Source organism: Vipera ursinii (genome assembly GCF_947247035.1).
Source record: "Vipera ursinii genome assembly, chromosome: 4".
In the NCBI taxonomy this organism is placed as follows: domain Eukaryota; kingdom Metazoa; phylum Chordata; class Lepidosauria; order Squamata; family Viperidae; genus Vipera; species Vipera ursinii.
The window spans coordinates 30561603-30582206 of record NC_139514.1 but is presented as its reverse complement, the minus strand read 5'-3'; the positions used below and the strand labels follow the sequence as shown (position 1 = coordinate 30582206).

General features: G+C 40.4%; 1 protein-coding gene across 2 annotated transcripts; it reads right to left on the bottom strand.

Moving 5' to 3' along the window:
- Positions 1–2781: 2781 nt before the first annotated feature.
- Positions 2782–20119, bottom strand: SLC19A2 (solute carrier family 19 member 2). Of its 2 annotated transcripts, none has more exons than XM_083362023.1 (6): positions 19749–20119; positions 16791–17396; positions 11920–12142; positions 10675–10867; positions 8800–8941; positions 2782–5867 (listed from the first exon to the last, which is right to left on the bottom strand). In XM_083362023.1, the coding sequence occupies exons 1-6, from the start codon at positions 19944–19946 to the stop codon at positions 5739–5741; spliced, it is 1491 nt and encodes a 496-aa protein (XP_083218149.1). In that variant the 5' UTR covers positions 19947–20119; the 3' UTR covers positions 2782–5738. The 2 variants fall into 2 exon arrangements, with proteins under 2 accessions (XP_083218149.1, XP_083218150.1); XM_083362024.1 differs by having other exon boundaries at positions 16929–17396.
- Between the last annotated feature and the right edge of the window lie 485 nt (positions 20120–20604).

The following is a 20604-nucleotide window of genomic DNA, read 5'->3' as shown; positions in this document are numbered from 1 at the left end:
AGGCTTTCCCCCACCACTCACCGAAGCAGAGGACGGCGGCTGGAAAGGATCAAACGGAGCGCTTTGGCCGCGCGCCACGCTTCCCGTCTCCATGGAAACCAGGGGCAGGGCGATCGCCCGATAGAAGAAATAACAGACTCCCGCGGAACCCTGGCGCCGCTTACGGAAAGAGCCGAAGTGGCGCGTAGGCGGGGAAAGCGCTTGCCATGGCGGCGAATATCTGTGAAATGTGTTATTGGGGGCGTACGTAGTTTAAATTTGCACTTGTGCGGAGTAACGGCTAACAAACTAATGCGGAGGGGGAGGGCGGGAAAGTGGTACAGATTGGGTTGCACGTTACTCTCGAGTGCGCGCGCCGGGCTGTGTTTATTATTTATTTATTTATTTATTTATTTATTTATTTATTTATTTATTTATTTATTTATTTTATTTATTTATTTATTTATTTATTTTGGGACTTATATGCCGCCCTATCTCCCGAAGGACTCAGGGCGGCTAACAACAATAAAAAACAACAGTACAAAAATTTAAAAAAAAAAAAAAGAATTAAATAACAGCCCCAAAATAAATTAACTACACAGTTAAAAATTTAAAAATATTTAAAAACCCATCATCAATCCAGGTCAGCCTGATGGAAGAGAAAAGTTTTAATATATAAAGGTAAAGGTAAAGGTTCCCCCGCACATGCGTGCTAGTCGTTTCCGACTCTAGGGGCCGGTGCTCATCTCCGTTTCAAAGCCGAAGAGCCAGCGCTTGTCCGAGGACGTCTCCGTGGTCATGTGGCCGGCATGACTAGATGCCAAAGGTGCACGGAACGCTGTTACCTTCCCACCGTAGAGGTCCCTATTTTTCTACTTGCATTTTTATGTGTTTTCGAACTGCTAGGTTGGCAGAAGCTGGGACGAGTAACAGGCGCTCACTCTGTTACGCGGCACTCGGGATTCGACCCGCCAAACTGCCGACCTTCTGATCGACAAGCTCAGTGTCCTAACCCACTGAGCCACCGTGTCCCTTTTGTGTTAATATATACTACATGCAAATTTTAGTTGGTGGGTTACAGGCAACGGTACTGTATATCGGCTTGCAAGGTCGTGCTAGATTAGAGATCCTGGTTGGCCTATAATAGCATGAAGATGTTTGGTTCTACTTGGGCCATACTGGCCAAAATGTTCCAGAACTGATTGTTACTATCTTGACATCTAGTGGGGATGGTTGCATTGGGTACATTTGTAGCTAAGACTGGTAACCTGGTCCAACCTCTTGTCTTACTAAAACATGTTGTCTCAAAGCCTGTTGACCATACAGACAGCTGCCTGATGACAACCAGTAGTATAGGAAAATTTCAGTTTGGAGGGTAAATGTGGGAAGGAAGGAAGACCACATGTGAAATTTAGAGCTTTTCTAAAGCAGACATGTCAAACGCAAGGCCCGGGGGCCAGATCCAGCCCGCAAAGTGGTTTCATGCGGCCTGCGAAGCCATCCTGGAAACAGTGAGGGAACGGCCCCCACTGCCTTGGCCCTGGCCCAGAGACCTTCCTTCTGCCAGAGACCCTCAGATCTGTCCCACTCCTGCCCAGGCCCCCATAGGCACCCTTGATGCCAACGATGTAGAGCTGGCCATGCCCACCCAGTAGGCCATATGCACTTTAACCACCCCCACCCGGCCCCCTGAGGGCAACCGCAATGCTGATGCGGCCCTCAATAAAATTGAGTTTGACACCCCTGCTCTAAAGGAAGAAGGGGTTAAAAATCTGGAAAGGGATTTATTAAGTTGGTTTTCTTTCCAATCAGTTTAAGAACAGGAGATCAGCAGTTTAAGCATATGTGAAATGTAGAGCTTTTCTGCTCTAAATTTCACAGATGCTTAAACTGCTGATCTCCTGTTCTTAAACTGATTGGAAAGAAAACCAACTTAATAAATCCCTTTCCAGATTTTTAACCCCTTCCTCACTGTGGTCAATCAAGGCCTCATGTTGTCTGAACTCCGTTTGCCACAGCTTCCAATTGGTAGATTCCCTTCTTTATTAATGACTGGAGGGGGTCATTTCTGCCAGCATGCATAATAGCCTATTGGAATGGTGATATCTGTCAACTTGTATAATGAAATGAAGCACATGCTGCACATAAGCAACATAAGGCAAAAAAACAACAACTGAATGCATAGCAGAAATTGCTTTTGGTGGACTGGGAAAAATAAGAGAATGCAGTGCTGTGTTGTACATTCCTGCCTTTAGAAAGTCAGTGGCCTGTACTTGTATTGGTGCAGGCTGATCGTTTAAATCTTAAGAGAAGAAAAGAGATATAAATTGTTCTGATCTTTTGGAGTGGAACTAATTTATATGTTAGGAAGTAAAATGCTAAAGTACGTATCAGAAAGTATATGTAATCAAGGTTGCATACGAAAGTTAGAATTCATAGGCCTGTACTACAGTAATGCATGATGATAAAAGAATCAGATACAAATTTTGGAAAACACTGCACAATTCTTTAGGAGTGTAAGAGGATGTCGATGATTTCTAAATCAGTGGCCCCCAACCTTTTGGGACCAGTTCTGTGGAGAGGTTTTTCCATGGACCAGACGGGGTGTGGTTTTGCGTATTTCTTGCATCCTGTGGATGGGACTTCAATTGTTTGCGTGGCCCAGTTTCTGGCATGCCGCAGCCCAGTACTGGCCCACGGACCAGGGGTTAGGGACCCCTGTTTTAAATGACATATATTAGAATTATTGTTGCAAAAATGATGAAAAACAAACTTTAAAATTATCAAATATCTTTATTTGTTTAAAATAGTTTTACAGTTTGATTAAAATATTTTTTCCTATCAAGATATTCTTATTTAGCTCTCCTGCCATTTTTACTTTGAGAAGGAAGCTTCTCTTTAAAACACTGTACCCTAATGTGATTATATTAATGAAAAAACATATATCCTCAAAAAGAGCGGACTGTATTAGTATGGCATAATTCTCCCCATGTGCATGTTTGTGCGTTCACACAGCTATTCTCAAACAAGGAAAGTGTCATAATTTATCCACTACCAATATCCTTTACATAAATAAGGTTTCAGTTACTATATCAACCTCTACTTATCAAGAGAAACACAAAGGGCTGAAGTACATATAATTTTAATTATATTTTAAATTATAATTAAAATTATGTATGTTGGTTATATGAATAGTTGAAGGGAAGATGTTCTCCTTGTGAGCCAAAATGCTCTCTAGATTCCAACAAAACTTGCTACACTAAGATATCACTTAAAGTTTCTTGGATGTTTTCATAAGATTAACTTCCAAGGTAGAAATTGTCACAAAAAAAATTACAATGCAGTGTCATAACAACAAGTGTTGTTTGACGTGGCTTTAACCAAGAATGGGTAATTAGCATTCTTCTGAATTTTTCAGTTTGCCAGTTTTTATACTCATATTTTGGGAATTGTAATACTCCCAAGTATTACAATAAAATCTAATAAGGCAAAAATAGCATTGGATGAGCAAATATTACAAGTCAGGCAGAAAAAAAGATAAAAGACTCCATTGAACTGAGCTCAACTTCTGATTCCATAGACGTCCTTGAATTTTTTTAGCAACAATGTAGAAATACAGTACTTTGTTGCTGCCTTTTGGGATATTTTCAGATTCCCAGCCTAGGCTACAGGTGAGGATTTTTCAGTACCTCCTATCGAATACTGGACCAGCTTTTTAAGATCAGTCTAGGTCAATTAGTTGCTGCCACCTGAACAGTCCCACTTTAAACAGGATTATAAATGTGGACCTCTTCACACATATTTAAATTATTTGGTAGGAAAACACTTCCTTACTGAAAATCATTCACGTGAGATACAACTATAAATACAGATAGTTCTTGCTTAATGATGGTAATTGGGACCAGAATTTCCCTTGCTAAGCAAGGCAGTTATAAAGTGCAACATTATATGACCACATCACTTAACAACAGCAACCCTGATTTGTTGCTGTAATTAAGTGAGGACTGTGGATCGTTAAGCAAAGATTTCCTCATGATTTTCTACCAGCTTTCAATAAGCAAAGTCCACAGGGAAGCCAGCAGGAAATTGCAAGTCCCAAGCAACTTGCAAGCAAGCCAGGGGGAGAGGTAAGTGGATGCTACATGAGCGTAAAGTGACCAGGGGTGGCTGCTGAGCAGTGTGCAAGAGTGGTAGGACTGAATGGCTGCTGTCAGATAAAGGAGGGTATGCAGGCTCCTCCAGAAAAAAAGCTGTAGGAGGATGAACAATTTATAAAAGCATCTTGCAACCTTCCCTGCTCATTAACTTTGTTGTGGGAAGGCATCAAGGAAAGCTACAAATAGTGATCACATGAACGTGGGATGCTGCAACTATTCTAAGTGCAAACACAATTATGGGGTGCTAGGGTGGCCAGAACTTTGAGAACTTGTAATAAACACCATTTGTTCAGTGCTATCTAAACTCGTTGCTGAATAATTTCCTAGCTAAGTGTACACCGGCCACTGATGAACAAGATGTAACTTTTCACATGTAGCTTTTTCATCATGTGGCCAGGATTAGTATTTTTAGCAATTACTCCAACACCCGGAAGTAAATACTGCTGTTTATGGATTTATTCAATTTTATGATTTGCTATCCATTCATATGAAATTAATATAAACAATGTAACTGGGTAAGAAGGGTAACTCAACATAAAAAACAGGTAACTCAACATAAAAAACCAAAAAATACATATGAAATCTTTCTTCTCTAAATTTAAAGGATAAATAGAACTGCAGGTGTTCTTCTGCAGTTTCTTACTAATTATAGAATATCTATAGTCTACTTAGGTAACTCCAGAAGGCTCCAGAAATCACCCCAGAGGATTTTAATAAATCCAAATTAGGGATTTATTAGAAAACACCAAAAACAAAGTAATGATGTCCTATCTGGTATTGTTGTATCCATTTGTCCCACACTTAAAAAAATACAATTACCGTATTACTGGCAGAAACAGCAATCAAGACAATTTACATTCCTTGAACAGATAATGCAGAATGATATAGCTGCCATTTCTTTCACTTAGACATTGTGAAAGTCTACTAACAACAGCATAAATACATAGAGTAAGAGTTTCTTTGGAGAAGCTGAAAAGCCCAATATGACAACCTGTATTTGAATTCCAGGAGGTTTTCTGCTTCTGTTATCACTGCCTTATAGTATCGGTGAATCAAGCTATACATTTGACACTTCATGAAGGCAGCAAATCAGGGAAGGCAGCAAGAGAGAACTAAAACCTTTAAATTTACCAAAAGGTCTAGCAGAGTGTACAGCTATTAAACCTGAGCAGTATCCTGCCAGGACCAATTTGTTTGAAAGGATGCTGCTGATTGCAGTTCTATCACAGTGCTTCACAGTTCTAGGCTTCTAGAAGTCAACATATAAAGAACACTGAAAGCATAGCTAGGCTACATTTTAACAAACTCACCACTTTCCATTTACAGTTTTATGGTCTGGCTAAAGAAAAAAACAGAAAATATTCTCCCTATGTAGACTTGGTCCACAAAAGGCATGTTGACGCTATGTTGTTAAATCCAGCATTCTTACTTATATAAGATAAATGTATTCTACTTTGAACATATGCTACTAATATAGTACAAGCAGAGTCAAATACAATACCGATAGTGGTTTTAATGTAACAATAGTTGCATAAATATGAACCATTATATTTAAAAATAGATTTGCCCCTCCAGATATCAAATTAGCTCATACTTTGTATTTTAAGTGTCATCTGCAACAGTATCATTTCTTCTCCTTTCCTTTGTCCAGAAATTCTTGATAATACTGTATGTGCCACTTATCAGGAACAATACTGCTATGGCAGCAAAATAAGCAGCATAGATCATGAACTACAAAAAACAAAAGAAGGTTTAGTAAAAGCAGAAGTTAATGTTCACTGACCTCACATAGAAGGTACAATCATGAGACAGATTAAAAATAACTTAATTTGCTGTGGATATTTTAAACACACCTGGAAAAGCACCTTTTAGATCTTCTGTCTCAAGGAACACTAATTATTAGATTTATTATAGCCATTCAATTCCAGAAGACTCTGGGCAGCTTACAACATCCCAAAACAATTAAAAATGTAATAACAGAGCACAGCAGCCCAGAGGAAAAAATATTAGTACCGTTAGGGGTTTTGCTAACCCCAAATCTGGGAATACAGCCAGGTCATAAATGCTTCCAGAACTCTTAAGAGAAGGGGTGCCTTACATATGTCTGAAGGAATGCTATTCCAGAGGATAGGGGATGTGACAGCAAAGGCACGCCTCCTCACTCCCACAAGATCGTAACATTTACTCTGGAATGTACCCTTTCCAAGTGGACAGAAATTATTGGAGATAGTTAATCAAGTAGATAACCAGACCCTATGTTAGGAAGAACTGTATAGGTGATGACCAGTACTTTGAGTTGCACCTAGAAGCATCCCATCAGGCTCAAAGTTGACTCAGCCTTCCATCCTTCCGAGGTAGGTAAAATGAGGACCCAGATTGTTGGGGGCAATAAGCTGACTTTGTAATAATGCCGCTTGGGGGTGTGTGTGAAAGCCCTAACAAGCAGGCATATACATAGAATGAAGGCTACTGCTAAGCTTGTAAGCCGCCCTGAGTCTTCGGAGAAGGGCGGGATATAAATGTAATAAAAATAAATAAATAAATAATAAAATAAATGGCAGCCAACGAAGCTCATGTAGCAGCAATGACAACTGGGCATACATTAACACCTGTTACTGCTGATACCAATACATTTTAGACCAGCTATAGCAGACATGTCAAACTCGCGATGTCACATGACGTCGCGCAATGTATCAGAGCTTTTTCCCCATTGCCGGCAATGGGGTGGGCGTGGTTTCCTGGTGACACGCCCGGCCCATGGGCTGGCAGTTTGACACCCCTGAGCTATAGCGTCTGATGATCTTCAAGGGCAGTCCATATAGAGGCATTGCAATAGTCCAGTCGTGAAGAGATTAGGGAATACCTGTCTGAAACGACTCCTGGTCAAGTAGCGGGTAAACTGCTGCACAATATGCAAAGGACCTCCTGGTCTTAGCTGCCACTTAAACAGTAGCTGTAACTCAAAGAAGACTCCCAAGTTGTGCACCAGTCTCAAATGGGAAAGTGCAGAAAATGTCGCTGACTTTGGATGCCCAAATAGCCACAGCCACTCAGTCTTGCCAGGGCTGAGCTGAAATCTGAGCTACATGGGTCACAATTTGTAGTGATAGAAAGCAAATTAGATTGTATTCTGTTTACCTCCTCTATATTTTATTAGTGTATTTCCAGGAATGTTAAAAAGGAAGTCAAAGTCAAGTGGCAATTTAATTTTAAACGAAATGTAAATTATAATTGGCATTATTGCAACTGTTGAACATCCTGGCAGTTCAATATGTTTAAAAATAGAAATTCTGATCTGTAGTCCCTCAGGGGTCGGTTCTCTCGCCTCTCCTGTTCAACATCTATATGAAGCCGCTGGGCGAGATCATTCGTGGCTTCGGGGTGGGGTATCACCAGTACGCTGATGATACCCAACTTTTTCTTTCCACCCCGAACCAACCCAGCGATGCCCTCTCCGTGATGTCCCGGTGCCTGGAGGCGGTTCAGGTCTGGATGGGGAGAAACAGGCTTCGTCTCAATCCCGCCAAGACTGAGTGGCTGTGCATATTGGCATCTCGGGTTAACCAAGTTATTCCACCTCTAATGATGGGGGGTGAGGTGTTACCCCCCGTTGATAGGGCTCGCAACTTGGGCGTCCTCCTGGATTCACGGCTCAATTTTGAAGATCACATAGGAGCCGTGACCAGGGGGGCTTTTGCACAGGTTCGCCTGGTGCGCCAGTTGCGTCCCTATCTGGACCGAGACACCCTACGCACAGTTACTCATGCGCTTGTGACCTCCCGTTTGGACTACTGTAACACTCTCTACATGGGGCTGCCCTTGAAGACCACTCGGAGGCTTCAACTGGTGCAGAATGCGGCCGCGCGAGTTGTAATGGGGGTCTCCCGATACTCCCATGTAACACCTCTACTCCGCGAGCTGCATTGGCTTCCGGTTGCCCTCCGGGTGAAATTCAAGGTGCTGGTTATCACCTATAAAGCCCTACATGGCCTGGGTCCGGGGTATTTGAGGGAACACCTGCTGCCGGCATCAAACGCCCTTCGCCCAGTGCGCTCCCACAGGGAGGGTCTCTTCAGGGTCCCGCCGGTAAGAGATTGCCGGCGGGTGACACCCAGGGATAGGGCCTTCTCAGTGGGGGCGCCTGCCCTCTGGAACCAGCTGCCGGTGGAGCTGAGGACTGCTCCCAACCTCCGATCATTCCACCGGGGCCTGAAGACCTGGCTCTTTGAGCTCTCGGGCCCAGGCTGAGGAGACATTCATTTAAATTGGGGTTTTTAATAGTACAGGGTTGATTTAATATTTTTTAAATTGGGTTTTAACTTTTGTATGGTTGATTTTTAACTCCCTGTAAACCGCCCTGAGTCCTCAGGGAAAGGACGGTATATAAATGCAATAAAATAAATAAATAAATAAATAAATAAATAAAATATCGCCCCAATATATAGGGGGCAATGTACTTTTTACCCTTCCAAAGCAATTTATCAGGCCTCTCACATCTTCAATATACTTGAAGATAGCCTTTTAAAATGCTGTCATGTGGATACTGGAGAATATTTGCTGCCTGGAGCTTATGAGAACTGAAGCCTAACTCAAATACAATAGGTAACAGGTTATGGAAAGCTGTTTATTCTCTTCCCACCCAATCAAAATTAATGAAACTTACCTGTGTAACTATGTCAAGGCCAAGACCTTTTGCATCAACAACTATCAATGTGAGTACTGTCTGCAATGCCAGTGCAATAAAAGTATTAACCCCAAATACAAGGGCATAGCGTTCTACACTTAGATTTGTAGCAATCTGGAACCTTCACAAAAAGAAAAGAAGGATGAATTTAAAGAAACACATTTCATTTATCACATGCAGGTGATCATCAAAATGTAACTATATTGGTTATATAATTTTTTTATCTTGCTGAACCTCAAAGAGAACATATGAGGTAGGAAACTGCTGTTTTATTTCCTCTTATGCCTTATCTCTGTAAAAAAAAATCTTTCTATCCAAGGGTTTTGAAGGATATCAAATCCCAAATTGAGAAAAAGGAAAAAGACGGACTGTGACAAAGTAATCTACAGGAAAAAGAGTTTTCAAACTCAACTGTTTTCATTTTATTTTAAAGTAGGCAAATTTACAAATACAGAACCTGTGAATATTGAGGATCAACTATACAAAACTATATTTAATTTGTCCTTTTCAAAGGCCAGGAGTGGGAAACTCCATATCACTATTCTATTCCCAGAAGGCTCAACTGATACAAGGTATTGGGGTTTAGAAAATGGATAGCCCCTTCCTCAAACCACCATTTCTTGTACTGAAGCTGTACCCTATTTCCCCGGGCTGTAGACACAGGGAAAGTAAAAGAGGATGCAAGAAGCATATTTTTCTGCTTTATGCAAAAAAAGAAAACACTCCTATTTCTTCCTACTGTACATAGAGCATTTTTAAGACAAGTAGATCATGTTTGGGGTGTAAGATAGGTTGCTACAAACAGCATTGGCTGTCCCTGTTCTGTTATATATGAACTTAATTCATTAATCCACAAACTAAAATAACATTTCCTACTATCAAAGGGAAATTCAAAGCAATTGAACTTCTTTCAGCAATTTAGTGTCCTCTAGATAGAAGCTATAAAGAGAATAATAACCACAGCAGAAATTCAATTTGGGGAGAACTGATGAGATAACAGGAATATTAAAAGCCACAAACTTAGAGGAAACAATGGCTTTCAAAATTATATAAAAGTTATACATACTGGAAGAAAAGAGCTAGGATGTGTAATGGAGTAAGAGGAAGGTTCAGTTAAACCTGAACAGAGCTCAAAAGAACCAAATAGCTGTGGATGAGAATAAATTCAAGCAATGCAGTAATCATTATAGTGTTAAATGCCTTTCTGGAATGAAGAAAGGTCTTCTCTGGAAGTCTGAGGATCAGAAGGTCAGCTGGGTCTATCACAATCAACCAATACCTTTTAGATTATAAAAAGTACTATATATAACCACAGATCATTTCTTTTTCACAAACTGATATTGTTTCAGCCTTCAGATATGCAGCACTCCCCAAATTTATCATGACATTTAAAAAGGTTCCTCATCTGCTCCCATGTAAGTTTAGTGTACCAGTCCAACATCTGCTTAGGTTAGATGTTCCAGAAATGTGGTTCTCACAGGCAGCACATTTACAACAGATTTATAAGATATACATTTCCTTACATTCCCAACTTACAGCTCCATTTTAACTAAACAAATTCACTGATTTTTTGTTATGTTGTAATTCACCAGGTTGAAAACACAGTTCAGACCTATTCTAGCTATTTGGCTGCTTTATTGTGGCAGAACTGAAGTTTTGAGAAAAACACAGTGAATCTATTCTGAAATCTGACAACATCCCTCAACATGATACATTCCATATGTACTGGGACAGCACTCTCATTAGATTATTTAGAATTTCTGGGATTTGTAGTCTCATCATATGTGCATGATAAATGAGCAATGGCAAGATTTAAAATTTATAAACTGGTAAAATATGGAAGCGAGTACTTACGTTGCAATTGTAATGAGTAGCATATAGACAATTCGAAATGCCATGTAGGAGGCATAGCACACCCAAATGTTTTGAATAGTGTCCATGATATACACAGCTGCAGCAATGAAGAAGGAGAACATAGCTAAGACTATTTCACCCCAAGTAAGAAAAGATATTTTTATGTGTCCCACAGCAAATACAGCCACAGCACCTATAAATGTAAAATTCAAACAAGTTAGAATGCAAGAATAACTATGTCCAGTATACTATATATTTTGAATACTTTTCAAGGGAATCGTCTAGAGATCAAAATCAGAAAATAGAGAAATAGCTTTGCTAAGTATTTGCTACGTAAGTTTACATTAGCAGAAAGAAGGAAACTAGGATTTATTGCGATTTGGGGGTGAGTCAATTACAGGTAGTCCTTGGGTTATGGCCAATTGAACCTGAAATTATAGTCATACATTGTGCTTGAACCCAATTTTATGATTTTTGTGGTGGTCATTAAGTAAATACATCAGCTGTTAAGCAAGCCTATTGTTTACTACTGGAAGTAAATGCTGCAAAACCATTGTAAATCATGATTATATGACCAGGAGTGCTGCAAATGACTATTTGCTGAGTACCCAAAATATTGTCACGGGATGAGGGAGGGCAACATCAGAACTTCAAAATCAGGTTGTAAGTAAATTGGGGGGGGGGGAGCTGTCTTTACTCTGAACATCAAGGACTACCTGTATTTAATTTCAGTGTGGAGTTGAAATGCAACTTCTGCTTTATACTTGTTTTCTAAAGCAATTTACTGGTCCCTTTTAACAAACCAGAATCCAAAACAGTTTATGATGATGGGCATCAGAAGTGAGAATAATGCAGGTAGATTTGGTTTATGTAAGATACTTCCTAATCTAGTTGGTGAAATTGTTACTCAAAATATTGCATAATAAAGATTGTTTAGCCATAACTATACTGTTTCAGTTGCTATTACATTGAAAATGTATACACATGAATTAAGTATATATAGGTGGATATCTTCTCCTGAAGGCTCTGTAAATACTATCATCTCCATATAATAGTTCAAAACTATTATGACTAAATTGCTAATAAAAAACAATATCACACAAATTCACTTAACAGCAATGTAGTAGAGTGCTCTTACGACAAAATGCTCTTTATACAAATTAGTAAATATTAGTTTTGACAATTCCAAAATGCAATTAATATGCTTCATTGATCAGAAGAAAGCCAAGTTAAGAAACAGCTTACCCAACAATGTGGAAACTGCTTCCACAGCACCATTATAGATCTCAGAGGTCTGAGAAGGCAGCACAATTTCCCACATGCCTTGAATATAATTGATGACTTGGAAATAGCCACATGTTGACAGGGCCCACCACACAGACCAGCACAGCAGAGGCCAGGAAGAGTAACACTCTAAGAAGTCCTGCCAGAGTTCTTTGATTACCTTCATGATGTTCACCTTTTGCTCCTGTATAGATTAAGTAAAAAAATTCAAAATAAAATATACCAGAATTGTCCTATAGAACTATCATGGTACAACTGGAATAGTACAGATCCAGATAAACTCTAAGAATATTATTCATATATTTCAGGAGAAATCATAACAAATATCACAGAGTGTTCACATTTCTCCTTAAGTACAGAGAAAGTGCTGGAGCTTTGTATAGTTCTCTTATTTCTTCTACTTGAGGGCAATGATCATTCCTACGTGGCAAACATGAATACTTTTCATTTGTGAATGCTTGTCCACAGAGCAAATCACCCTCTGGCCATAGTTCTGCTTACTGAAGTACACTATTAACTCCTCTTTTTTGCTTATTTCTATTACTGAATGAAATAATAGGAAGTAACACTTAATATAGCTTTGTATTCCAGTGAACGTGGGAAGAGTATTACCAATTCTGCCAATCAATAATCCTGCACAGATTTTAAATGGTAAAAGAGACTGATACATTGCTTCCCTCTTCCTATATGTCTTTCCATTGTCTGGGACCTTTTTACTAAATTAAACTATGAGTACAGTAACATTTATGCAATCATTCGATGTTACGCTGGAGGATATCTTCTGAAGTTGGTATTCACTCCATGCGTAAAGGTTTTTTTTCTTTCAGCGTCAGACAGGCTCCCAATTTAGAAGCATACAGTACAACTAACTATCTTCATTTCATAAAAATCCAAGCAAGCTGAAACATTATTTCGTGTGGTTCTGCAAAAGCTCTTTCCTTTTACTACCTTAAAAACAAATCAAACAGACTTCTGGTGGCTCCGCGGCGCCGGAGACAGCCTTCCCGGGCTGCCCGCGGCTCAGCTGTGTGATTTTTCGCCCGAAACAGCGCCGATCAGCTGTTCGGGCGAATTTGAAGCCCCCTCCTCGGGAGAAGAGGAGGGGGTGAGCCCCCAGGTAGGGGTCGAGTTCTCCGGGGCCGCCTGAGCTTGGAGCTTGGGCGGCTGAAGGATTGAACTCCCCCGTAGCCTGGGCTGCTCCCAGCTGGCTAGCGTCTCTGCTCCGGACTTTATGGAGCAGAGCCAGGCGTCTGCGACCATCCCTGCTTGAAGGAGAGACTATGAAAGGAAAAGAGCAGGCAGAGCAGTACAAGAGGGAAAGATGAAGAGATGAAGAGGATTATTTTATTTTACTCTCAAGCTTGATGGACTTTGCTTAAAACTTAAAGTGAAAGTGCGTCACAATTGTAAGTAAAAGATGGCGGCTAAACCTCCCCCTAGAACTTTTCGGAGTGCTGGAAATTCTCCGGTGCAACAACAATCATTACTGCAGGCGTTGCATTCTCCTGATGTATTGACATCGAAGGATCTTGAAAAACATACCCAGTTAATTTTGGAGTCAATGGGTGTTAAATTTGCACAGATGGAGGAGAAATTGGAGAAATTGGAGCAGAGAATGGAAGAAAGGATGGAGCAGAAACTTAGAGAGATGAAGGTAGACATTTTGTCCTCAGTGCATAAAGTAGCTAAATGTGTGGAGGTGCTGGATGATCAAGTGGAAGACTTGACTCAAAAGAATGCTATATTAGAAGCAAAAGTATTGGAAATTGAAGATTTAAAAGACAAAATGGATAGCGAACAGAGTCTGGCTCAATTTTACCAGATGCAGTTTGCTGTTAGAATTAGAGGCCTAAAAGAGAATATTAAGGAAGATTTAAAGCAGCTGGTTTCTGAGGCTTTTGAGGGGGTATTGAACCATCCAGCATCTGAAATAAAACAAGGCATGGACAAAGTGTTTCGTGTGAATTCGTGGATTGCTAAGCAGAGAAAGTTGCCTAGAGATGTGGTGGTTTATTTTGTAAAAAGGGAAATTAGAGATGAAGTTATACAAGCTGCCTATGATACTAAAGTTGTGATTGCTGGTCAAGAAGTTTTGGTTCTAAAAGAAATTCCTCCAAAGATTTTAAAGAGAAGGAAGGACTTTATATTTCTTGTGCAAGAGCTCAAGCAAAGAGATATAAGGTTCAGATGGGAGATCCCAGCTGGGTTGAGCTTCATGTATGATGGCAAAAGGTACTGTTTGGGTACTGTGAAGCAAGCGCATGATTTTTACAACAATGTTTTAAAAGCAACCCCATCAACACTTCTGGAAGCTGCAGAGGGATCTGGAGAAGGAGAACATCAAGAGGATGAAGATGGACAGATAGACGAGAAGGGTACAGGAGGAGATCAAGCTGCAACTCTTTTGGATGATCCTAGAGAACAGAGGGTGACGCGTGCTGCCTTAAAACGCTCAAAAAAGATTAAAAAATAAGACCAGTAGAAATCTATGGAACTTCCACAATATACTTATAGTCAAGTGGTAGTTGTGTTTTTAAGAGTTTTGGGATGTTATGTATGGTAACAGAATTTTCAATTTGGAATTAATGGACAATTAACTACAGAGGAAGAGGAAGAAAGTTTTGTGGGTTAATGCGGGTTAATTTGTGTAAGAACTATCTATTATAGCCTATTTTGGCTAGAGAGGTTAATAGGGATAGGTGCTTGTGATGTGTAAGTGAGAATATGTCTAGGTAATAGTGAATTGTGGAAGAACATAGATGGGAATGATGCTAGTTTTCTTTTATTTTAGTTCTTTATACATATTTAGTATTGTTAAGGATTGGTTTACTTTATATAAGCTAGAGAGTGATGGATTTTAGAGTTTATAATTGTTAGTATATGATTGTTTATGATTGCTTTTTAGATATATACCTTGTATTTTGCTCTGGGAAGTCGGGGGGGGGGAGGGGGGAGGAGGGGAAGTAGAGGGGGGGCAGGGGAGGGAGGAGGGAGAGGGGGAGGGGGAGAGATAGGGGGGAGGTAGGGAGGGGAGGAGGGAGGGGGAAGGGGGGTTTTTTAAAGGAAAATTGTATTTTAAAACTTTTCAATAAAAAAAACAAATCAAACAAATGGACAAGTTTAATAATCTGTTGAATAATTCCATAAAATGTCTGAATAACATGTGACAGGTAAGCTATGCTTGATAATAATGGAAATGGTGAACAAGAAAACTATCACCAACGGTTGCAGAAGTAATAGGCCATCTATTTTAGCTTTGACTACTTAGCATGTGCAAATAATACCTTTGTTTCAGCTCGGTGTGGGCAAACATTTACAATATAGTTGGATAAGAAAGTTAGTGGCACTCTAAATATAGTTTTGAACAACAAAGTTTGATATTTATATCACTGATCTCTCCCACATTAATGACCTTGTTGCTATGTGAATGGTACTTCTCAGTACTTTAATTACTTTCCATAAATGAAAAACAACCACAGGCTCTCTCAAAGGATCACCATGATTACAATAAACATAAAAAATTCAAGTGTCCTTTTCACACTCGGTACTGTGTAGAGCAAAGCGAGATATGTAGAGCATTATTCACAAAATCTTTCAGTACAGCGGTCTTCATTTAACAACCATTCAGTCAGTGACCATTTGGACTTCTGATGCTGAATAAGTGGTACTTATGACCAGTCCTTGAAGTTCTGGCTATTGCAGCAGCCCTACGGTGTCATATGATCATAAATCCGGACACTTGGCAACCTGCTCAAATTTCCAACCATTGCAGCATTCTGCAGTCATTTGACTGCAATTTGTGATCTTCCCTGCTAGCTACCCACAAGCAGTCAGTGGGGAAGCCAGAAAGAAGTTGGAAGCCACAATCACATTTTTTTTAATCCCATTTATATCCCGCCCTTCTCTGAAGACTCAGGGCGGCTTACAATTTAAGCACAAACCAATGTGCTTAGCAATAGCCTTCATTCTATGTATATGCCTGCTTATTAGGGCTTTCACACACCCCAAGCGGCATTATTACAAAGTCAGCTTAATTGCCCCCAACAATCTGGGTCCTCATTTTACCTACCTCGGAAGGATGGAAGGCTGAGTCAACCTTGAGCCTGGTGGGATGCGAACCTGCACTAATTGCAGGCAGCTGGTGTTACTTAAGGAGGCATGAGGTCCTTGCTTAACGATCTGAGGTCCTCAAGCTGCCATTGCTAAGTGGCATGGTCACAGGATACCATGCTTTATGGCTGCATTGTTTAGTGACAAAAATTCTGGTCCCAACAGCTATTCTAACCCAAGGACTATGTGTAATGTGGTTAGAGTAGTTTTGTTCTGAATCAGACAAGTAGAAAATGAAAAGCCTCTCTACCTCTGTTCTAACCATGCCAGCTAAGCTTACATAAGTGGCAATATGACCCTTTTCCCACCCCAATTAATCCTTAACATTATGTTTAGATTTTCAATAAATGATGTCTAGATTGCACTAGGTTAAGACTAGCCATAGCTTTCTTAACTCTTCTTGGAAGAATCTATTATTATACTGCTAGGAACCTGTCTTCCAAGGTAAATGGATCACTTTTTTTGTTCCAAAATTGCCTTTTCCCCCAAATAGATTTATTTGTGCATACTGGCATATTTGGTTTGTCTATATTCTGAAATGTCCTTATTTTGGTAGGCAATAGGATCTCACCAACACAACAACTATGATTAAAATATCATCAGAATTTGAAATGATCAAAGGAGAACAGGCTATTGATCCAATTAATCCAATTGAAAACAAGTGCTCAGTGGCAGACTGTATTTTCTACATACACCTCAATGCTAAAGCAGTAGGTACTTACCTGCTCCTCTGCAGGACACTCTTCTATATTTAATGGAATCTTCAGTTCTACATCTTCCAACCCAGGAATCTTCTTTAAGGCAGGATCATGTTGGATAATTGTTCCATTTTTATAATTTAGAACTTTCATTTTACTGACCTGGAGGCGTGAGTGATGGTGGAAAAAAAAGCTTTTCTGTGGCATAGGCAGAGACCAAGCTATTGCAAAGGCAACAGATACAGAAGTAAGTGACACCACATTCAAACTGAACAAGGACCAGCCTACAACAGATACTAGGACTTGTCCACAGACAGAACCTACGGTATAGCCCACAAGGGCAGCACTTCGACAATAGCTTGTGACTTTCTGGTACAACTTCAAGTCCACAACACTATAAATGTAAGAGTAATAAGCAATTTCTGTTGCAGTTACTAATCCATAAAAGAATTCCAGGAACTGAACAGCTAGAATTCCTTCGGAGTACAGAAGCATAAACCATGTTACTATAAGGCTTAGTCCTTGCAGAAGGATGACAGGCTTGTATCTGAGATAATCTGTGGCCAAGAAGACTGGGAACAGCAGCACTAAATAAGAGTATGTCCATACTGGATAAATTTCATTGAAGACCTATAAAAAAAAGGATATTATCTTTATAAAATGGAAAATTCTCATTCTCTCTCTCATATATATATATATATATACACACACCATATAAATGATGAACATATAATTGCTAACATATATAAACTTATTAAAATTTGAAATAAAAAAACAAGTGAAAGAATATGACAAAACAGAGTAGAAATGTTGGTTATACAAACGGTACAATGGGAGAATAGGTGAATGAAAGCACTGAAATTCACACATGTTAAATACAACTTTTATAAAATGATGTATCATTGGTATTTGTGACTGGAATAGTTGTCCAAAATGTATGAAGGAATTTCAAATTTAAGTTGGAAATGTGAACGAGGCTTTTTAATCATGTTTGATGGACACATGAAAAACTAAACAATATATTAGTAATTCAGAAACATTTTAAATATTAATATATAGCTGAAGCCAGAGGTGTTTCTTTTGACAAAAGTATGTTCTGATAGATGAAAACATGGGGGGGAAACCTCACTAAACTTTATTTTCATATCTAAATAACAGCAGCCAGACATTTATATACACTGTAGTGGAAATATTTGACAATATCCACAATGGAAGAATGGATTGTGAAGATGATATACGGGGGTTGGATGGTTAGAAAAAATGAAAGTAATGTTGGAACCTCAGAGTAAGAGGTCAGTTTAAACTTCTATTTATAATTGTTGAAAAGAAAATCAAATGTAATTTCTTTGTGGCTAAAGCCAAGTAGGCCATGATGGAAGTGTTTTCCAAAAAAAATAGGTAGAGCCAGGGCCAATACATCAGAGCTGAATAAAACTTACATTCAATCTAAATTAATTTAAATTACAGTTGAGAGGTTATGGTACTACGTCATCACTGAAAATGAAGGTGATTGGAAAAGGATAACTCTGCCTCTTCCTGTCAGAGAACGGAGCTCTACACAAAGATCCCAGACATAATTGTTGCTATTTATCCTGTGCCACATTCCTCTCCAGCCCATTATGCTATATTCCTCTTTCCCACGATTTCACATAGTAGGCAATTCTGATCTTACAAGTTGAAGCACTTCACTCAACCCCAAAAGATGAGCATGAATCTTTAAACCATAAATCATTGGCTACACAACTGCCAAACCTAAAATAAACATTCTATAAAGGTTCCCTATATATGTTGTAGAACACTTTCCCTATAAAGGAATGTCAAAACCACAAGTAACAAATCTATTCCTACGGAATAAGAAATCCGAAAAACCCAATTACGGAAGTGTTTATGGAGATTATCAATCATCCAGCTCATGATTGTCCCCAAAAGTGCTTTTCCAAAAGACAACTAGACTTTCTTTGTTTTTCCTTGAGAAATGTTGTGCTTTTCATCCAAGAAGCTTCTTCAGTTCTAATTGAATGGTGGAAAATAGAAGGATTTATATTCCTTGCAGTCATCCACTTGTGGGAAGTCAGTCCCCCCCCCAGAGAAGGAAATATTAAAAGGGCAAAATATTATATTTCCTCAAAGGATCTTAAAGAGGCAGAAAAGCATGCCCAGTTTTCTTAAGAGCCCCAAGTCTCCCTCCCTCAAGCAGAAACCAGCTCTGTAGAAATGCAGATGTAATAAGCCATTCAGGAAGGCTGTAGCCCTCCAGCTAGAACAGGGGTCTTCAAACTTGGCCCTTTTATGACTTGTGGACTTCAACTCCCAGAATTCCTCAGCCAGGCATGCCTGGCTGAGGAATTCTGGGAGTTGAAGTCCACAAGTCATAAAAGGGCCAAGTTTGAAGACCCCTGAGCTAGAAGCTTAGGAAGACGAAGACACCTAAAATCTACATACCCCACCCAAACTCTTAAGACAGGACATAGTTAGTAGGATTAACCCACAGATGCCAAAGGGGCATACTCAAGACAAAGTACATGACACAGGAAATACAAAGCCTCAAACAGGAACAGGAAACAACCTCAAGAGCCCCAAAGGGTATAAAAACCCACTCTCTACATGTGCTGGTCTCTCTTTTCTGTCTGGTCCTTCTGCCATCTTTCTGTCTGGTCCTCCTCCTCCTCCTCCTCAATAAACTGCAACCTTCTTTCTAAAGCAGTGGCCATGTTGTTTATTCCCGGCTTGGACTGAACCCTGCTGGAAGACTTTTCCTTCAACAGGCTGCTTAGCCTTTTTTAGGAGAGCCGATGAGGCCATGCGAAGGTTTATCTGTGCCCTCCATTCTTCCCTCCTCCGCCACTCAAGTCAGAGCGGAAGAAGCTTCTTGGATGGGGGGAAAAAAGAGAGAGAGAGAGACGTCCTCCAGGAAAAACGAAGCCCAGTTGCCTTTTGGAAAAAAAAATCCCTTTAAAATTAGAATTAGGGAAGAGATCTCACCTGGGTCTCGGTGAGATTCTTGTCCGGCCCCAGCAAATAAGGGGTGAGAAAAGGTTCCGACGGTCGCAAGTTGGCAAAGAAACCGTAGCCGCACAGCACGGTCGTAGAAAAAACCCAACCAAAACGCCGCGGGGCCCGCCTCGCGCGGCCAGGGAACCACCAGGGCTGGAGTCCGTCCAAGACACCCGGCGTTTCCATCTGACGAGCCCCGCCACGGGGGCGACTCAAAAGCCCCGCTTTCAGCGGCAGCTTCCGAACGGCAATCGCCTCGTCGCTGGACGGCCAAACAAAAAAACAAAAAACCCGACCGGCCACCCAGCCGGCCAAAGGCACCTTGGGCCTGCGTAGTAAAAACAGTCTCGCCTCCTCGCTTTCGTTGGCATCCGCGATTGGGTGGAAGGAGAAAGAAGTAAATACAAGTGAGCGGGGCGGAGAGGTTACTAAGTGGATTGTAGAGCGACCAATTGGATCGCTAGATCCGGGCCACACCGCCGTTGGCTTCATTTGGATAGGTTGTCGGCTTCCCTCTTTGTGCCTTTTTTTTTCTTCTTCGTTTTAACCGGCACGTTTGGCGGAAAATCTGGAGTACTTTCGCAGGGGAAACTATATGGCCCGTTGCTTTAGGTCAGGGGTCTTCAAACTTGGCCCTTTTATGACTTGTGGACTTCAACTCCCAGAATTCCTCAGCCAGCAAAGCTGGCTGAGGAATTCTGGGAGTTGAAGTCCACAAGTCATAAAAGGGCCAAGTTTGAAGACCCCTGCTTTAGGAGGATTCCATTTAGAGCAGGGGTGTTCAAACATGGCCGTTTTATGACTTGTGGACTTCAACTCCCAGAATTCCTCAGCCAGCGTGCCT

Bases quoted from the DNA above. Each gene is read 5' to 3' on its own strand.
- SLC19A2 (XM_083362023.1), bottom strand. From the start codon at position 19,946: ATGGAAACGCCGGGTGTCTTGGACGGACTCCAGCCCTGGTGGTTCCCT. The intron at 17,397-19,748 runs GTGAGATCTCTT...TTTTTTTTATAG, and splicing joins AGAATCTCACCGAGACCCAG to GTCTTCAATGAAATTTATCC. The intron at 12,143-16,790 runs GTAAGTACCTAC...TAATCTATACAG, and splicing joins AGTGTCCTGCAGAGGAGCAG to GAGCAAAAGGTGAACATCAT.